This window comes from Anas acuta, chromosome 15, assembly GCF_963932015.1.
Source record: "Anas acuta chromosome 15, bAnaAcu1.1, whole genome shotgun sequence".
Taxonomy (NCBI): Eukaryota; Metazoa; Chordata; class Aves; order Anseriformes; family Anatidae; genus Anas; species Anas acuta.
Genome location: NC_088993.1, coordinates 10,477,742 through 10,497,045, shown reverse-complemented (window position 1 = coordinate 10,497,045; position 19,304 = coordinate 10,477,742). Strand labels below are relative to the sequence as shown.

The 19,304-nt window shown below is 36.6% G+C and overlaps 1 protein-coding gene across 3 annotated transcripts in view; it reads left to right on the top strand.

Moving 5' to 3' along the window:
* The window catches only part of DNAH3 (dynein axonemal heavy chain 3), a 64,329-nt gene extending 45,845 nt beyond the window's left edge, over nucleotides 1-18,484 (top strand). For all 3 annotated transcript variants that reach the window (XM_068699283.1, XM_068699281.1, XM_068699282.1), the window contains exons 48-63: nucleotides 412-555; nucleotides 1,202-1,868; nucleotides 2,004-2,169; nucleotides 2,499-2,715; nucleotides 3,648-3,830; nucleotides 4,707-4,905; nucleotides 5,775-7,916; nucleotides 9,140-9,365; nucleotides 9,716-9,960; nucleotides 10,828-10,944; nucleotides 12,403-12,557; nucleotides 13,524-13,691; nucleotides 15,124-15,266; nucleotides 15,846-16,050; nucleotides 17,521-17,658; nucleotides 17,842-18,484. In XM_068699283.1, the coding sequence (XP_068555384.1) occupies nucleotides 412-555; nucleotides 1,202-1,868; nucleotides 2,004-2,169; nucleotides 2,499-2,715; nucleotides 3,648-3,830; nucleotides 4,707-4,905; nucleotides 5,775-7,916; nucleotides 9,140-9,365; nucleotides 9,716-9,960; nucleotides 10,828-10,944; nucleotides 12,403-12,557; nucleotides 13,524-13,691; nucleotides 15,124-15,266; nucleotides 15,846-16,050; nucleotides 17,521-17,658; nucleotides 17,842-18,195 (5,469 nt within the window). In that variant the 3' untranslated portion in view covers nucleotides 18,196-18,484. The remainder of the gene's footprint in view (nucleotides 1-411; nucleotides 556-1,201; nucleotides 1,869-2,003; nucleotides 2,170-2,498; nucleotides 2,716-3,647; nucleotides 3,831-4,706; nucleotides 4,906-5,774; nucleotides 7,917-9,139; nucleotides 9,366-9,715; nucleotides 9,961-10,827; nucleotides 10,945-12,402; nucleotides 12,558-13,523; nucleotides 13,692-15,123; nucleotides 15,267-15,845; nucleotides 16,051-17,520; nucleotides 17,659-17,841) is intronic.
* Nucleotides 18,485-19,304: the final 820 nt, after the last annotated feature.

Genomic DNA, 19,304 nt, shown 5'->3' with positions numbered 1-19,304 from the left:
AAGGTTTTGTTTCTACTGAGGGAATGTTTTGGTACAGAAACAGATTTAAATGTCTATTCAGAGTGCATATTGGCTGGCAACAGAGTTTGAGTGGGGTGGGGTTAGAGCCCTTGTCTTAGAAAGTTTTATTCATTGCTTTATGTAGAAAAGGTGGGGAGATTTGATACAGGAAAGGAAAATACATTGGCATTACAGTCCCAGATTGTATTGGCAGGGAGGGTAAAATGGTCACTAGGTGAAGATGCCAGTTAGCAAATGCTGAGCCATGCACCAAATAACTTGAGATTGAAAGATTCCCACCAAGTTTAGTACAAGATATACCAGGTTGTGGATGAACATTTCTGTCCTTCCGTTTTCAGACAAATCCTGCCCAAACTATGTTTATACAAATTCTTGTATTTATATTTTCAGGATGGAGATAAACTGATCAGACTTTGGATTCATGAGATATACCGAGTTTTCTATGATCGCTTAGTTGATGAGGAGGACAGGAAGGTATTCTTTCATATGGTAGAAGAGACGACATCAAATAACTTCAAGCAGAGCCTTGATAAGGTATTTTTCAGTAATGTGCTGGGCCTAAGAATGAGACTGATATATTTTCAGAAATACTTAAACGTTGAGATTGCATTCGTATTGGACACATTTTGTATGATTTCTATCATTGCATTTATGGAGCTTGGATGGTCTTAAATTTGTATTACGTATTATACATATCCTTATGCAAATTAATAAAATTATCTGCATGATAAATAACGTCAAAAGGATTCTGCATTGGTACAGAGGACTATCTGGAATAACTGTTTTACACTGTATATTTGTGCTCTTGTTTAACATACATTTGAATGAGCCGCTGGGAGTAGTGGGTACATTTCTGAGAAAGCTTTTGGGAACTTGTCCTGTATGTGACAGCAAAATCAGTCTGTGAGATATGCACAGTGGAAACTTGCATGTCAGCCTATAGCATATTATCCCATTTAGGTGGTTCCTCCCTTCCCTTTCCTCACCTTTCCCCCACATTTCTGCCTCTCCTTTTCTTTCCTGTTTTCTTTGTTTTCTTCCAAGCTAAGGTAATAACTAGAATAGCTGGAAAACAGTGCTTCCCACAGTATTATTATTAGGTGGATAAGAATGATAAAGGCTTTAAGAAAAACATTCTACAATAGTCTGAACTGTCTGTTGATTCTTGTCTTTTCTTTAGGTATTGAGTCATCTGTCACCTACTGGCAAGGTCTCTGATGATAATATTCGCAGCCTCTTCTTTGGAGACTATTTGAAGCCGGACAGTAATGTAAAAGTGTATGATGAAATTACAGACTTGAAGCAACTGACAACTGTGATGGAATACTACCTGGAGGAATACAACAATATCAGCAGAGCACCAATGTCCTTAGTCATGTTCAAGTTTGCTATTGAGCATATCTCAAGGATATGCAGGGTATTGAAACAGGATAATGGACATCTGTTGTTGGTGGGGATTGGTGGAAGTGGCCGACAAAGTGCTACCAAGCTAGCCACCTACATGAATAGCTTTGAACTCTTTCAAATTGAAATTACAAAGTCCTATGGAATCAACGAATGGAAAGAAGATATCAAACGAGTGATGCTGAAAGCTGGTGTTGGTAACAAGAATGTGTCCTTTTTGTTCTGTGATAATCAAATAAAGGATGAAGCATTTGTAGAAGACATCAACATGCTTTTAAATACTGGTGATGTGCCTAATATCTTTGCAGCTGATGAGAAAGCTGAAATTGTAGAGAAAATGCAAAGTGCAGCGAGGACGGAGAACAGGAAAATCGAAGCTACTCCTCTTGCTATGTACAATTTCTTTATTGAAAGGGTGAAGAAAAATTTGCATATTGTCTTAGGTCTGTATATAATGTGCTATTTCTTGGAATGTTTTTTTTTTTTTTTTTTTTTTTTCTGCTTCCTAACTCTGAACAAGCTTAGTTAACAATCGTGTGATTCTTTTTCTTTTTCTTTTTTTTTTTTTTTAAATCTAGCAATGAGCCCCATCGGTGATGCATTTCGGAATCGACTGCGGATGTTCCCTTCACTGATAAACTGTTGCACCATTGATTGGTTCCAAACCTGGCCTACAGATGCTTTGGAAATGGTTGCAAACAAATTTTTAGAGGACGTTGAACTTGAAGATGACATTAGAAAAGAGTATGAGTTTATCTATCAAGAAACATATGAAGCAAATATTTACCTCCCCCTTATTAGACATAAATGACCAGGAAATTGTCCCTATTAAATGGGCCAAGCTAAACCAACTCTGTTATTTCAGTACAAGACAAAGATACCTAGATATATGTATCTGATGTTTCTGAAAGTCAGAACGTTCTCTGAAAGGAGTCTAAAATATTTCATATAATGGGAATTAACAATTCTGCCTTCACTAACACTGATATAATTTCATAGGCTTAGAGTAATTTCCTCATAATTAATGTAAAAACAGATTGTATTCATGTATTAACAAGAAAAAATTTCTCCAGGGTTGTATCCATGTGCAAATATTTCCAAGAAAGTGTGAGAGCGCTCTCCATCAGCTATTACAGTACACTGCGAAGACACAACTATGTAACACCAACTTCATACCTAGAATTGATTCTTACCTTTAAGACTCTGCTGAATAGCAAAAGGCAAGAAGTTGACATGATGAGGAATCGTTATCTTATGGGACTTCAAAAACTTGACTTTGCATCTTCACAAGTAAGTTTCAGATGAAAACATTAAATATATGGCATATGCATATTTTAGTATCAGATCTGTATAAGATGATTAAAACTTATAAAAAAAGTAAAGTTAATTAAATTCCCTCTTCACTGTATTCATGATGCTGTTGATAATTTTCTACAGAAAGACATCATGAAGTTAGACTACTGCTTAGTCATTTAAACTTCAGATTATATCACTTAATACAAAACTACATGAAGCTGATGGTACTCATGAAGCTGAATGTCAAAGGGAAAAACCTTAGTGATTTTGTTATTTCTCAAAACTTTATATCTAGAATTCATGCCTTGGCATCCTAGTAGTTATTACCCTTTATAAAATAGGGAAGAAGATGAAGAATATTTTAAGACATTAACAACATTGATTCCTGAGTAGAATCCCAGTAGGAAATTGATCAGGTTCCATGTAAACAGTCCCCTCTTCAACCCATCTGATCCAGGGACTGATCTTTCTAAGACGTAAAGGGGGCTTCCAGGCACTTGCCTGATAAAGAAGAACATTCAGTTTGTAGCTGCTGCTGTCACTAATTCTGTTTTAATCTTAATTTCTTTTGGATTTTATATTCCACCTGTGTAATAAAGGATTATTTGGGGTTCTATAAACTGAAGTTGGCTGTGAAGAAAAAAAAAGTATGATTGATCAGTGGTGAAATTAAGCAGGTCATAAAAAAGGAAGCATACTGCATAGATGATTTAAAAACCCTCTTTAAAAATTCTATTCAGATAAATAAAATAGCTCTAGTAGAAACAGGCCAGAGGAGTATTTTAATAATTATTTAAGATCTAATGTCCCTTTTTAGATTGTATTTAACATAGTGTCTTCTGATCTTTCTTCCTAAGACAGAAAGATGTGAAATGCATGCAGATGTTTATAAAGATTTCTTCTTGATTTCCTGTTATGTTCATCAGGTTTCAGAGATGCAGAAAGAACTGACTGCCCTTCAGCCTGAACTGATTCAGACTTCTGCAGAAACAGAAAAAATGATGATCCAGATCGAAAAGGAAACAATTGAAGTAGATGCAAAGAAGGAGCTTGTGTCAGCAGATGAAAAAGAGGCTAATGAAGCAGCAGCTGTTGCTAAAGCTATTAAGGTAGTGTACAAGTGGTGGGTTCTAACATCTTTCCAAGTAAATTTGAGTTGTGATGATGTGTTAATGGGATGATCCAAACTCTTAAAGTAACAAAGTTGCAAGAGATGATGAATGAGACTATCCTAATATAAACAAGGTAAATTTTGGCTGCTTAGTGTATGATTGTATCTCACAGTACTGCATAGCTTCCCTTACTAGTTCATACCCCAAAAGCCAAATAGCTTTTATTTCTGTACTAACATATTCTGCTTCTCAACAGATTGAGTAATGAGTTTAGATGGTTTCCAGGCCCAGATATGGTTTGTTTATAGAGTTAGCTGAGCTAACTTGGCATAGCACTGCACATAACCCTCTTAGGCATAACTGAAGAGATATTGCCATAGCCAGATGTCTACAGCACAGAATTTCCTGTGGGAAGATGCAGGATTCCTCAATATATTTTGTAACCAGTTGGAAATGCCAGTGATAGATAATTACTGAGATCTGGGTACATGATAAAGAATATAAGCTTCATGGTATGTATTTTCTACCTGATCAGCATTCTAAGATTTAACTAAGAACAATTGTATCTAACCTGTATTTTAATTCTCTTTGTCAGACCAGAGCGATTATGAGCTTGAAAGTTTGTCTGTCTTCATCAGCTATGAATTGAGCTTAAGAAAGTTACAGTTTCTCTACAAACCTTCCCTCTTTAAACTGCTCAGACAAGTTATGAAAGTAGTTGTCTCTTTAAGAAACACAATCTTGTGAAGACTCATTTTCATTAGGTACTTGCAGGCAGATAACATTCTCTGAGACTGTGTTGGAGAGGGATAATCAGATTGCAGACATGGTATTGTGTGAAGGGTTACAGGCATCTCCCCAATGTCTTAACAGGATGAATGTGAAGGAGACCTTGCTGAGGCCATGCCAGCTTTGGAGGCAGCACTTGCAGCTCTTGATACCCTGAATCCTTCAGACATTTCTCTTGTGAAATCCATGCAGAATCCACCTGGTCCTGTTAAGCTTGTCATGGAGAGTATCTGTGTCATGAAGGGAACTAAACCAGAGAGAAAGCCTGACCCAAGTGGCAGTGGTAATTATGTGATATTTCTTATCTTTGCCCTAGGAATGTTTGATGTACTGCAGTATTGGACTAGTGAAATGCTTTTAGTGTCAATGCAGCCATGAGCACAAAAAGTGCATTTCTGTTAGCAATGACATAAAGCTACACTGAATAAGTAAGAACTTATTTTACTGTTGTCAAATACTGTAGTTGCTTGACTGTTGCATCAGCCTTGTAGATACGGTCCCACTGGGCACAAAGTCACATCTTCAACTTGCTTTGATCCAGTTTTGAGGTTGACATTGCCTTGAGGAGCTCTGGGAGCTGGAGGTGCATCATTCTTCTGTATTTTCCACTCTAAGTCCTGCTACTAAATCCTATCAAATATACTGGGAGACAGAATTCTAGCTGTCCCTCTACCATAGACAGTTACTCTAACAAACCCTTTTGTTGTGGGTTATGTTATTATTGTGAGATTGTATAGGATTTATGAGGTAGGAAAAGAGACTCTTTTCTTTCACTTCTGTTTACCTTATGCCCCCACAATTCAACCCTTAATAACAGAAAATAAGAATTCTATAAGTCTGTCTTTCCTCATAAACTGTCTCGCTTAGATTAGGAAATAACACCTTTGCAAATGTGATAAGAGAGATTGTATAATAATTTGTTTCTTTTGTTGATGTAGAATTATTATATAATTAATAAATATGACATAGTGATGCTGAAGTTCCTGTCTGAATTTCTTTAGGGGAGGATTTTCCCAAACTAGTTAACGCTAGTAGCATAGTAAAATTCTGTTGCAAAATCATGATGTTAATTCTTCATGTTATGTTTCATGTATTTTTTTCACTTTGAACATGCATGACTTGAGCCTGATTTTAATATTATGTGTAATATAGGTAAAATGATAGAAGACTACTGGGGGTCCTCTAGAAAAATTCTTGGAGATCTGAAATTCCTTGAGAGCTTGAAGGCATATGACAAAGATAATATTCCTCCTGCTATAATGAAGAGAATTAGAGAGAGGTTTATCAATCATCCAGATTTTCAGCCAGCTGTCATAAAAAATGTATCATCAGCATGTGAAGGACTATGCAAGTGGGTGCGAGCCATGGAGGTATATGACCGTGTTGCAAAAGTGGTTGCTCCAAAACGTGAACGTTTGAGAACTGCAGAAGAGTTACTGGATGTTCAAATGCAGAAGCTAAAAACAAAGCAAGCAGAACTTAAGGAGGTAGTTGATCGCCTCCAAGCTTTGAATGATGACTTCGAAAACATGAATGACCGGAAGAGAGAATTAGAAAATAATATTGAACTCTGCTCAAAAAAGCTTGTGAGAGCTGAACAACTAATTAGTGGTCTCGGTGGAGAGAAAGATAGGTGGACAGAAGCTGCACGACTATTAAGAATCCGGTACATAGACCTTACAGGAGATGTGTTGCTATCATCAGGAACTGTGGCTTATTTGGGAGCCTTTACTGTAGATTACCGTCTACAATGTCAAAAACAATGGCAGGTTCTGTGCAATGAAAAGAACATACCGTGCTCCAGTGATTTTACCTTAAGTAATACATTGGGGGATCCAGTCAAAATCCGTGCATGGCAGATTGCTGGATTGCCAATTGATTCTTTTTCCGTTGATAATGGCATAATTGTTTCTAACTCAAGAAGATGGGCTTTAATGATAGATCCTCAAAGGCAAGCTAACAAGTGGGTAAAAAATATGGAGAAAACTAACAAGCTGTCAGTTATCAAATTATCTGACACACATTATGTTAGGACATTAGAAAATGCTATTCAGCTTGGAACACCAGTCTTGCTGGAAAATATTGGTGAAGAATTAGATGCCTTCATAGAACCCATTTTATTAAAGCTAACATTCAAACAACAAGGAGTAGAATACATGAAATTAGGGGAAAATATAATTGAATATTCAAAAGATTTCAGGTTTTATATAACAACCCGCTTAAGAAATCCTCATTATCTTCCTGAAGTGGCTGTGAAAGTTTGTCTACTCAACTTCATGATTACACCTTTGGGTCTTCAGGACCAGCTTCTTGGAATTGTAGCTGCAAAGGAAAAGCCTGAACTAGAAGAAAAGAAAAATGAACTGATTGTAGAAAGTGCAGCCAACAAGAAACAATTAAAGGAAATAGAGGATAAAATCCTGGAGGTCCTTTCCAAGTCAGAAGGAAATATTTTAGAAGATGAAACAGCAATTAATATTTTGTCTTCATCCAAAGACTTATCTGAAGAAATTTCTGAAAAGCAAAAAATTGCTTCTGCAACTGAAATGCAAATAGATTCTACTCGAGTAGGGTATAAGCCAGTTGCTGTTCATTCAGCTGTTGTCTTCTTTTGCATCTCTGATCTGGCAAACATTGAACCTATGTACCAGTATTCATTGATTTGGTTCATTAACTTGTATGTTCAATCTATTGCTAAAAGCCAAAAGAGTGAAGATCTAGAAGAGAGAATTAAAAATATAATTGAGCATTTCACAGTAAGCATCTATAATAATGTCTGTCGTTCACTGTTTGAGAAGGATAAACTGTTATTCTCCCTCCTTCTGACAGTAGGCATTATGAAAGGGAAAGACCAAATAGATGATGAAGTTTGGCGTTTCCTACTCACAGGAGGTGTTGCTCTTGATAATCCTCATCCCAATCCAGCTCCAGATTGGCTATCTGACAAATCGTGGGCTGAGCTTGTACGTGCGTCTTCTCTGACAAACCTTAAGGGACTAATGGAACATGTAAGGGAAAATTTTTCGAAGTGGAAACTAATATATGACTCTGTAAGACCCCATGAAGAAAAACTCCCAGATTCGTGGAGTATGTTGATGGGGTTAGATCGCATGGTTATTCTCAGATGTTTGAGACCTGACAAAATTGTTCCAGCAGTGCAGGAGTTCATTGTAGAAAATATGGGAAGAACATTTATTGAACCACCTACTTTTGATCTTGGAAGAAGTTACAACGATTCCAGTTGTTGTGCCCCTTTGATTTTTGTGTTATCACCAGGTGCTGATCCTATGGCAGGTGAGATTGATACTTAAAATCCTTTTTTATCTCATTAAATGACATTGAATGTTAGTAAACTGATAATAGTGTAAGCCCCTTCACCTGATCTTTAAAGTGTCTTTAAAGCACAACACAGCAGTGAAGCAAGCATTTGCATTTGCAAATGACAGAAAAATTGTTAGAGGGTGGAATGAATGAAGTGGTGATGAAATATATGGATCTGTGAGCAGCAACTCAGAGGTCTGGGTATTTTTAACATCCAGACCAGTTTATAATTTATGTTTATATTACAATTCCTCCAGTGAACGTTTGTGAGTTGCTCCAGTCTTTGTAACAACCCATTCTCCAGAAAGTTTCCTCCCCTGTTACTAATTAAATGGTGCATATGGCCAAAATGAAAAGCACATCTGTTAAATGTCCTTTAAAAAATAACCACCCAGATTATTTTTAAACCTGGTTTTCTGCCAAAACGATTGTAACATGGATCTGTACCATAAGGAAATATTTTCAGGAGGTACTGGCTTTGATAGCAAAGCAGTAGGATTACTTTCAAGCCAGATAATAGAATTATAGAACAGCTTGAGTTGGAAGGGACCTTGAAGCCCATGCAGTTCTACCCCGCTGTCACCCACTAGATCAGGTTGCCCAGGGCCTTGTCCAGCTTGGCCTTGAACACCTCCAGGGGTGGGACATCCGCAGATTCTCTGGGCAGCCTGTTCCAGTGCCTCACTGCCTTCTGAGTGAAGAATTTCCACCTAAATCTTGCGTCATTTAGTTTAAAACCATTCTTCCTTTTCCTGTCATTGTCTGCCCAAGCAAATAGTTGCTCTCCATCTTTTCTATAAGCCCCCCTGTAAGTATTGAAGATCTAAAGATTTGGTTCACAGCTCAATCCTGTAAAAGAAACAGAGAGAGTAGACAGGAGCAGCACAGGCTGGAACCGAGCACTAAGGGCTGAAGAAAATGGCAGGTATTTAACAGGGCTATTTTTTATTATTATTTTGTTTTATTATTACTTTGTACATCTAAATATCCCTCAAAAACACGGGATTGATACAGCGTTCGATACTACTTGTAGGTTGTTGAGGTGTTGTTGTTTGTTTTCTTTTCATTTAAGTAAAATATCTATTGGCTTTTACACATTCAATTACTTTTTCCATTTTGAAAATAATGAATGTAATATGGATCTACTTTCTAACAGATTTTGTCTTTCTTTGCACTTGTGAAACTTGCCATCATAGGTTTGCTAAAATTTGCTGATGATGTTGGCATGGGAGGTACAAGCATTCAGACTATTTCACTTGGACAGGGCCAGGGCCCAATAGCAGCAAAAATGATTTCTCAGGCTATTACTGATGGAACCTGGGTAGTGTTACAAAACTGCCATCTTGCAACCAGCTGGATGCCTGCTTTGGAAAAAATCTGTGAGGAAGTTATAGTGCCAGAGAATACCAATGACAAATTCAGGTAGGAGTTTTAATATTTTGCTCTTTTTATGTATTTCTGGTTTGTTGAACACACTAGTAAAAACAAATTAAATTTAATTTTTATGAATAAGTACTTATAAGATTCATATTAATGTATAATAATAGAATAAAGATACCTAATCAGAATGTCATCTTTTCTACCTGTTTAATATAATCTGCTTTATGCTTTCATTTTTGAACAAATTTAGATGTTATCATCATAGTTAAAGAAGTGAAAACCAACCAAACAAATAAAAGCAGCACAACAAACCTAGTCTTCTGCAAATCAATACTGAGGACTTGTCAATATCAATGATTTTTTGATAATGTGCTTTTTAAAATTCTTTGCAGATTGTGGTTAACCAGCTATCCATCAGAAAAGTTTCCTGTTAGCATCCTCCAGAATGGCATCAAAATGACAAATGAACCGCCAAAAGGGGTTAGAGCGAATCTGCTTCGATCATACCTTAATGACCCCATCTCTGACCCTGCATTCTTTAGCAGTTGCCGGAAGCCAGAAATATGGCAAAAAATGTTGTTTGGTCTTTGTTTTTTTCATGCTATTGTGCAGGAAAGGAGAAACTTTGGCCCATTGGGTAAGGTTTAGGTTATTTTGTATATTGTTTCAAAAAGATTAGTAGTTTTGAAATGTATTATTGGAGACCCTCTGTAAAAAGCAATATTGTTGTTAGCAGCATTGCAGGAGTGCAATCTGTATTGTAAAGAACATAATGAAGTTCAAAAGCTGTTATTTTACAAGAATTCTTGTTCAGGCAAAGCTACTCTTGGAGCTACTAAAAGCGATACCCTGGGGGAGGATTAGAAAGTATCAGTTTTCCAAGTAAATATATCATACAGTATTTGCATTAAATTATAGCTTACTAAATTATTATTAGTTTAATACTGTGATGATCACTAACTACAGTAATTTATCAAATCCAGTTCCATTTTAAATTTTCATCTTTAAAGACATATCATCTTCAGTAGTGCTTTTATTTGTGTGTACTTTTTTTTAGCAAAGCTAGTGCATATGTTTACTTGGTGTAAAATCAAAGTTTTATGGCTGCTGTGTGTTGTTAATAATACAACCAAAAAGATAAGTTATATATCAGTAAGCTTATCTCCAGATAGCAAAAGATTAGCTGAAAGTACCGAGTAGGTCTGTGCTCTACTTCAGGTAAAACACAATGTTTCAGGAGTGAGGGATGCCAAATATCTGTGCTGATGTTTTAATTGCATAGAATGATGGTTATAAAGCCTTAGGATACAATCCTGTAGTGGGGTCATATTTTTTAGTTGTACAATAAACAGCCTGGTAAATGCCAGGACTACATCTTGGTGTTATCTGGCAGCTGTGATCTTCAGCTCTGTAGTAGTAGTGTAATACCAATACCATCATTTCCTGAATATGGTTATCAGCACAGTGCACCACTTACCCTGTATATCTTTCCTGAATTGAACAGGTTGGAATATTCCATACGAGTTCAATGAATCTGACCTTAGAATCAGTATGCGACAGATCCAGATGTTTCTGAATGAATATGAAGAGATCCCTTTTGAAGCTCTGACATATCTAACAGGTATAGGTGTTGCACCCTCTAACACATACTGAGTTTGCTAGGCACTTCCAGCTGGTCCAGCGATAAACTGAGTACTTCACAAATGTAGTAGATTCCATTCAAGTTTACTTCCTTGGTCTTCCACATAATGACAAGTTGTATCCCAAACCCTCAGATTTGGTTGCTGTCTTGGCTTATATATAGCTAGAAGACTTACTAATGGTCCAGCAAACCTCCTTGTCTTTGTTGCATATATGTTAAAAATATGTCAGTAGCCTTAGCTGATCAATACGTCAGATCAAGTCTTACGAGATGTGGCTGAGGGAGCTGGGTTTGTTCAGCCTGGAGAAGAGGAGGCTCAGGGGCGACCTTATCACTCTCTATAAGTACATTAAAGGAGGCTGTAGCGAGGTGGGGTTGGTCTATTCTCCCACATGCCTGGTGACAGGACGAGGGGGAACGTGCTAAAGTTGCACCAGGGGAGTTTTAGGTCGCATATTAGGAAGAACTTCTTTACTGAAAGGGTTGTTAGGTATTGGAACGGACTGCCCAGGGAAGTGGTGGAGTCACCATCCCTGGAGGTCTTTAAAAGACATTTAGATGTTGAACTTAGTGATATGGTTTAGTGGAGGACTTGTTAGTGTTAGGTCAGAGGTTGGACTTGATGATCTTGAGGTCTCTTCCAACCTAGACAATTCTGTGATTCTGTGATACTGACAAAGTAAGCATTGGTGATTTGCCATAGGATGTGATTATCCTCATCAGTTTAAAGCAGTAGCTGTTGACCTGTGTAAACAACTTAGTTGCTGTGGCAGTTCTCATTCTCCAGAAAGACAGCTGCTTTTTGACATCTCCCTTGTCAATTCTATAAATATGATTCCTGATTTTTGCTATTATTATAATTAGCTTTATGAAGAAACAATATAGGTATTTGCAGGATTAGGGTAATAACTGTGAGCTTTTAGCTATTTCCTGTACTTTATATCTGTGAAAACCTTCACTCACTACTTCCCCATTTCTTGTCTCCAACCCCTTCTGTATATTTGTGATCCCTTGTTTTCTATGGTATGCATACATAATCAGCTTTGAGTTTGTGTGAAAGGAACAAAACAAGGATCAGCTATCTCTCACTGTTCAGATTCTGACAGTTCTAAAAATTCTTACCAATGAGAATTGCAAGCAAAACAGCTGTAATTTGAAACATGCCGTTATTCATTGTGATGTGAGTTGCAGTTTCTCAGACCATCTCAGAGTGTTCCTTATCTTCCACCATCAAGACACACAGATTGGGCTCACAGTCCCAAAGTTGTTACAGTGCCCAATTTCCATTGAAACATTGGAAGTGCAGTGCCTAAAACTTTTTTGAAGATCTGTAGCTTCAGGATTTCAGCTTACTGGAGCAATACATCAATGTAAAACTATTTTTATTTGTTCATTAACTTTAATCTTTTCATTCTGATTTTCTCTGTCCTTTTGCAGGGGAATGTAACTATGGAGGAAGAGTAACAGATGATAAAGACAGGCGGCTTCTCCTGTCCCTTCTTTCTGTATTCTATAGCAAGGATATAGAGCAGGACAAGTATATGCTTGCACCTGGAGATGACTACTACATACCACCACATGGTCCATATGAGGTGAGGAGATAACAAATATAAACTCTCCCTGAATTGTTGTGAAGAAGTTTATCTACACTGCACTTTTATATGCTAAACACAACAAATAGAAAAAAACAACAACAACAAAAAACGAGATCACAAGGCCATGCCACACTATACAATTTAAGTATGAAATATGAATCTGGTACTTAATATCACACCAACAGAGATGTAACAGTGTACAGTATCTTCCCATATTCTGCTGCATGTTGATGCAGAGAGCAACCTCTATGCAGGTTTTCAGTACAGTTCTGAAAAACCAGCACGAGTCAGGCTTAAGGAATTTACAGGGTAGTTCGGTACTCTCCTGCAATCACTTCTGCCTTAATAGCAATGATCAGGGTGAGAAAATAGAATGGCGGGTATATACTCAATTTTTTCCTTTCTACCAGCTACATGGATATCACAAATAGGTGTGATTTGAGCACACTTATTTAGTCTGCAGTTGTAAGCGTTAAACATTCCTTGCATGTTCTTTTATGTACATTTATTTTCCATGCTTTCACTTGCTACTTATATGAGGGTAGAAAGAACAATTTCTCAGTGAGTCTTTGAGCAGTTCAAAACTTTTATTTATATATTTATATATATATAAATATATATTTATATATATTTATAATATAATATATATTATTTATATATATTATAATATTATTATAATCTATAATTATAATTATATATTATAATTATATATAATTAATATAATATATGTAATTAATTTCAAATAATTATAATATTATAATATATATTTATATTTATATTTATATATTTATATTTATATATATTTATATTTATCTGTGCAGCCTGGATGTGAATTCCTGGATGGTTTAACTGGGAATTTACATGTGTGGTTCTAAATGGGAATGTTCTAACAAAGTTGGAATTACTGATCATTTATGAATATATTATTGCATAATTTCTGTTATTTAATTGTTTCTTTTACAGTCTTACATTGAATACCTAAGAAGCTTGCCAATTACAACACACCCTGAAGTGTTTGGGCTTCATGAAAATGCAGACATCACCAAGGATAACCAGGAGACTAATCAGCTTTTCACTGGAGTGCTCCTTACCTTACCTAGAGAAGCAGGGGGAGGTGGCAAGTCCCCTCAGGTAACTGGGAAAGAAAGATCAACCTGCAGCCTGGAAAAGTGCCCTTTCCTCTTATGCCTTGGTTCTCAGAGTAATCCAACACCTCTCATCACACGAGTGTTGTGTAGATGTGTAGAGAAGAGGGTGTAGATGCATAGAGAAGTAGATGGATTTGAACTAGAAGAACCTTTAAAGATGGAAGATACAGTAAAGACTTTATATTCAAATAGGTATATCTAGGCATTAAAATACCACACAACCCCACCTAGTTAAATAGAACATGTAATTTGAGTAAGAAAATTTCTGTCATATACCGTGTTTTATAACAGCACTTGAAGTGCTTCACTTCAGTCACGAATTGAAGCTAGAGCACAGTTAACAAGCACAGCTCCTAGAGAACCTCAAATCAAATCCCTGTCTAGGCACTTCTACAGTATGACATTCAATTTCGGTCTGCAAATTTGAATGTTAGAGGTTCATGTACTAGCCTGACATCAACCATTATTGGTTGCATGAGTTTTCCTGTCATCATTAGGGAACATACTCCAGAGTGCTAGGAAATAATATCAAGCTAGTCAACTGTCAGGCAAGCAATATAGCCATAGCTAGAGGTGAAAGTCTTCGTCCTGGTGAAGTTTATGCTATAACGACACTTCCACTCTATTTTATTGTTCATTGAATGCTTAGTTTTTGAGGTATGATTTTTTGCTTTCACTTGGCTGCTTCAGTTTATACAGTCCCAGACTTAAACCTCTGTGTATGACTTGTGTGGCACAAAGACAGGCCAATCTGGCATAACGGAACCATGTGAACCCAGGCCTCACTGTTGTCTACACCTCCACGGGATCTGTTTGTGAAGGTGCTGGGAACTTCTTTTTCTTCATCTTGTCCTAGTGGTTCAGGTTACTTGGGCCCAATCCATGCCCCTTTGAGATGACTTTTCACACCCCCCTGATATCCTGTATTTTATACACATGGATTCTAGAAAAACTGAATTGATGGAGCCTCATTTCTTGTGAGGGTGTATAGTGATTGTATTCTCTGATGTTTAATGCGCTGAAAATTACGCTTCTCTCATGGCTGGGATGTTCACATTTTCATTATTCCCATGCTGCATACTTTGTCTTTTCCTTCATTGTGGCAATAGTAGGATTATGCTCATCTGTCCTGCTGCCTGTTACCTCAGAATTTGCCTAAAACCTTTTTTCAAATTAAACTCCAATTGTTAACAAATGTAAAATTATTAAGAAGAGAGAAGGAGCAAGCAGGCACATGCGGAGACAAACAAGATGATGAACAAAGAGAGTATGATCATGTAAGCATTAGGAAAATGGACTAAAATACTTATCTGGTTATACAGCAAAAACATATAGTCCATAATATTTTGAGGAATTTCTTGAATAGAAATAGGAAAAATGAAAAGTCCTAATTCACAGTAAGTTTGTGATTTCAGAAAACTGTTGAAGATTTGGCACAGGACATCCTTACCAAATTACCAAGTGACTTTGATGTTGAAGAGGTTATGAAGATATACCCAGTACTTTATGAAGAGTCTATGAATACAGTTCTTAGGCAAGAACTGATCCGATTTAACAGGTATGGTTCAATGTTTTGTGTAGCATTACTAAGACTGAAAAATGCTTGTTTGTCAGTTCTAGCTGCTGGCAAGCTTTGAACAGTTAAAAGCCTTTCACAATACATGCTTCTTAAGATGGAAGATTATGCTTTAGATGAACCTTATTAGAAAAACCTGAAAGCCACAGCTGAGTACCTGAATATAGAAACAGAACCTACTTTCTTGGAGTGTGAACTTAAATCAGAATTGAATTTGTTTTGTTGAGATGGGGCAGCCTACATTATTCTTTTTAAGTTATATCAATTACCTTATATTCACAACACACTACATTAGCTACTGTAAGGATCTTAAAACTCTTGTAATTTGATTTCTTTTGTCTAGAACAGGAATTTTCCCTATCTTTCTTTTCTGTATCTGTGTGTGTTTGTTTGCTTTTTCCAAGTTAAATCAGAGTTTTGATTACTACATGTGGGATAAAGATTTTCTGACAGGATATTCCCAAGCTTTGATCAGCCCTTCCTTCAGGTTGGAGTTGGAGGTCTATAGCCAGATAAAAGTATATGTAAATAATGAGGTGGCAATTTCTTTTTTATCTGAAGGCTTACTGAAGTTGTTCGGAGCAGCCTTGTTAATTTAGGCAAAGCCATCAAAGGGCAAGTGTTGATGTCATCTGAACTTGAAGATGTTTTCAACAGCATGCTAATGGGAAAAGTGCCATCAATGTGGGCTGTCAAATCCTATCCATCATTGAAGCCGCTGGGCAGCTATGTGTCTGATTTGCTCTGTCGTTTGAACTTCTTCCAGGTATGCTAAACTGAGACTGACAGGTCTAAAGACTGGGTAGTTGAAAGCTGAATGGATAAAATTTGTATCTGTATTGTCCTCACTCAGCAGTACCCCCAGTAGCTCCAGATTGTGAACTATTTGCATACATTCATGACCAAATACACACTACATTAATAGCATTGGAATTTGCTGGGCCACTGCTCTGAAGGGTGAGTCCAGGAATATATTCTTTGGTGCTACTCCAGTGCAGCATTTAGTAGTTTCAATTTTTCTACTTCTAGAAGATGCATTTTATTTTCCATTGATATCATAATGACTTCTCTGCTCAAAGAACACTGAGCTAGGAGTAAGAATGCTTTAGAAACAAACCTATGGTGTATAAGAGGCACTATTATATTTTATGTGCGTGACTGAATTTCTTTGAAGTTAAGTAAACAGTGACACAACTTCCACATACCTTTTGAACACGCTGATTCTTTACTCAGCCTTCCATTATTTCCCTCGCATTCTTAGTGTACTCGTTAAATTGCTTAGAGTTTCAGATGTACCTTGAATTGCTGAGGTACTGAGATGTAGTGGAATCCCATGCAAATCATATGACGAGAAACCTAAAAAGAAGTGTCTGGAAGTCTTGTATGAGCAGCAGAGTTTCATGGTTGCTGAATTAGAGTACTATATGAGTTTCTTTAACTTGGCTCCTAATGGCTTAGGCTAGTGTGGGGACATTCTGTCCTTGCCTTACTGCCTTTATGATTTCCAACACAGATACTAGTCCAAGATCTCCTTGTCTGGCATCTTTGTATAGGAATGATTTTCACTACAAGGTTCTTATTTGTTGGCTGTAGTGATAGATTGCCCTCATAGTGATAGAAAAAGATACTATGTGAGAAAATCCAACCTTTTTTCATGTTAGGAAATCTGGGTTTACAAGACTGTAAGAGAGGGTATATTGATAAAAGTATTCCTTGTTTGTTTGTTTGTTTGCTTATTGCTGACTAGCATCTAGACTCACACTATTTATAACCATAATATGGTTATGCTACTTTTTAAAATTTCTTTCAGTAGCGCTGAGTTCCAGTTGTTGAATGAGTAATTATTTTTGTTACCATCTAAAATAACCGACTTTGGTAATTTGTATATATATTTAGGGACAACATTTTATATATATATATATTTATATACATATGTATAGTGTGCATTTATATGTGTATATATATACATGTGTATATGTATATGTACACACACATATATATGTAATTTATAATATATATATATGTGTGTGTGTGTGTGTATATATATAAAATATATAAATTTATAATATATGAATATATACTGAATGGTAGTATCCAGAGCATCCAATCAAGGCTTAGATCCTATTGTGCTGTTTAACTCTATCTCAGAAAAAGACAACCCTTTCTGGTGAATTTATACAGTGAAGCCACAAAATGTATCTTTAATTCTATTTGTTTTTTTTCTCTCCATATTCAGGACTGGGTCACCAATGGGGCACCCACAGTCTTTTGGCTGTCAGGATTCTACTTCACGCAGTCTTTTTTGACAGGTGTTTTACAAAACTATGCTAGAAAATACACCATACCAATTGACCATATTGGATTTGAATTTGAGGTAAGAAAATGCAGAGGAATTCTGTTTTTCTTGAACAGCTTGAAACATGTTCTGAAGCAGCAGGGAACAGAGTTTTCAAATGAAAAGAAATTGTATTTAAATGAGTAATTTCGGATTATCACGTACAGGATTTAATATACTCCAGATAAAAATAAAATAAAGCAAATGGTTTCATCATTCCAGGTGATGAAAGAGGAGCACACAATGGAAAAAATGCCGGAAGATGGAGCTTATATAAAAGGCCTTTTTTTGGAAGGTGCACGATGGGATAGAGAATCCTTGGTGATTGGAGAATCACTTCCAAAAATCCTTTATGATTCCTTACCCATAATTTGGCTCAAACCTGGAGAAAGTTCTAGATTTCGTCATATGAATATCTATTCATGCCCTGTATACAAGACAAGTGCAAGAAGAGGTGTCTTATCTACTACTGGCCACTCAACCAACTATGTTCTTTCAATTGAACTCCCTTCAGACAAGCCCCAGAAACACTGGATAAATCGAGGTGTGGCAGCACTATGCCAGTTAGATGACTGAGAAGTATGCAAGTCAAAACACTCGTATTTTGTAATTAAAAGATACACTTTACTCCCCAATGGCTGCCTTTATTTTATTTATTTATTTTTTAACATCACTACCTCCTGCTGTCTTTAAAGCAGCTCCCAATTTCCTTTGTTTTTTTAGCCATTCTCAGCCACTAGACAGGAGGGAGTGAAAATAGAACACTGCAAACAGAAACTTATTTCAAAGGCCTGTGCTTTGTCTTGCAATACATCAGAATAAACAGAACTCCCATCAAGCTGTGTGCCATCCATATTATTGCAAATCTTGTGAAATTCTAATATTATCAGCTTGCTGTTGTCATGGCGCCTTTTTTCCCCCAATGAAATTGGGCCCAAAGAGTTTTGCTGCTAATTTTAATGGGAATCTAAGGCAGAGCTCTTGCAAATAGGACTCTCTGGATTTGCTTACAACTTCTATGTCCCAGGATAATATAGAGCAAGGAGGGAGGGCACAAGCATAGACTGTTCTCAACATGTAAAACTAATCCTCCACTAGAATTAACTGCCAGAGCTGTATTATAAAACTATAATATCTGGCACTCTTTGAACACGTGCCTCAGAACTTCTGCGGAAGAATTCTATATACCACATGCATTGGGAACCTGCCATTTCTCAGAGCAGTATACTTGTCTCATAATTTCTTAACTTTCTAATTTCAGTATTACTTACATACATATCCCAAGTACCTGATAAATGGAGCTATGTTTCCTTTCTCCCATGGTCTCAGTTCACTTCTTTGTCTGGCCCTCTTGCATGTGAGACTAATAAACCACCTGATATTTTGTAATTAAGCCTTTCATCAGAGAAGCTCAAGGTAGCTTGCAAACATTAATTAAAAATAAAATAGCCTGAACATCTTCAAAGCGCTATGCAGTAATTAACTAATCCCCACAGCATGCCAAGACGGTACTAAAGATGGATCATTAGACTTTTTGTACACACAGTATAAGGGAAACACAAAGATCAAGACAAGCATTTAAAAACAAAACAAAACAAACACATAAACATCCACTAATTTCAGGTCTTGTATTTTTTTTTGCATTGCCCAAATTGCAGCATTTTAATGACTTGCTTGAAGCCTCA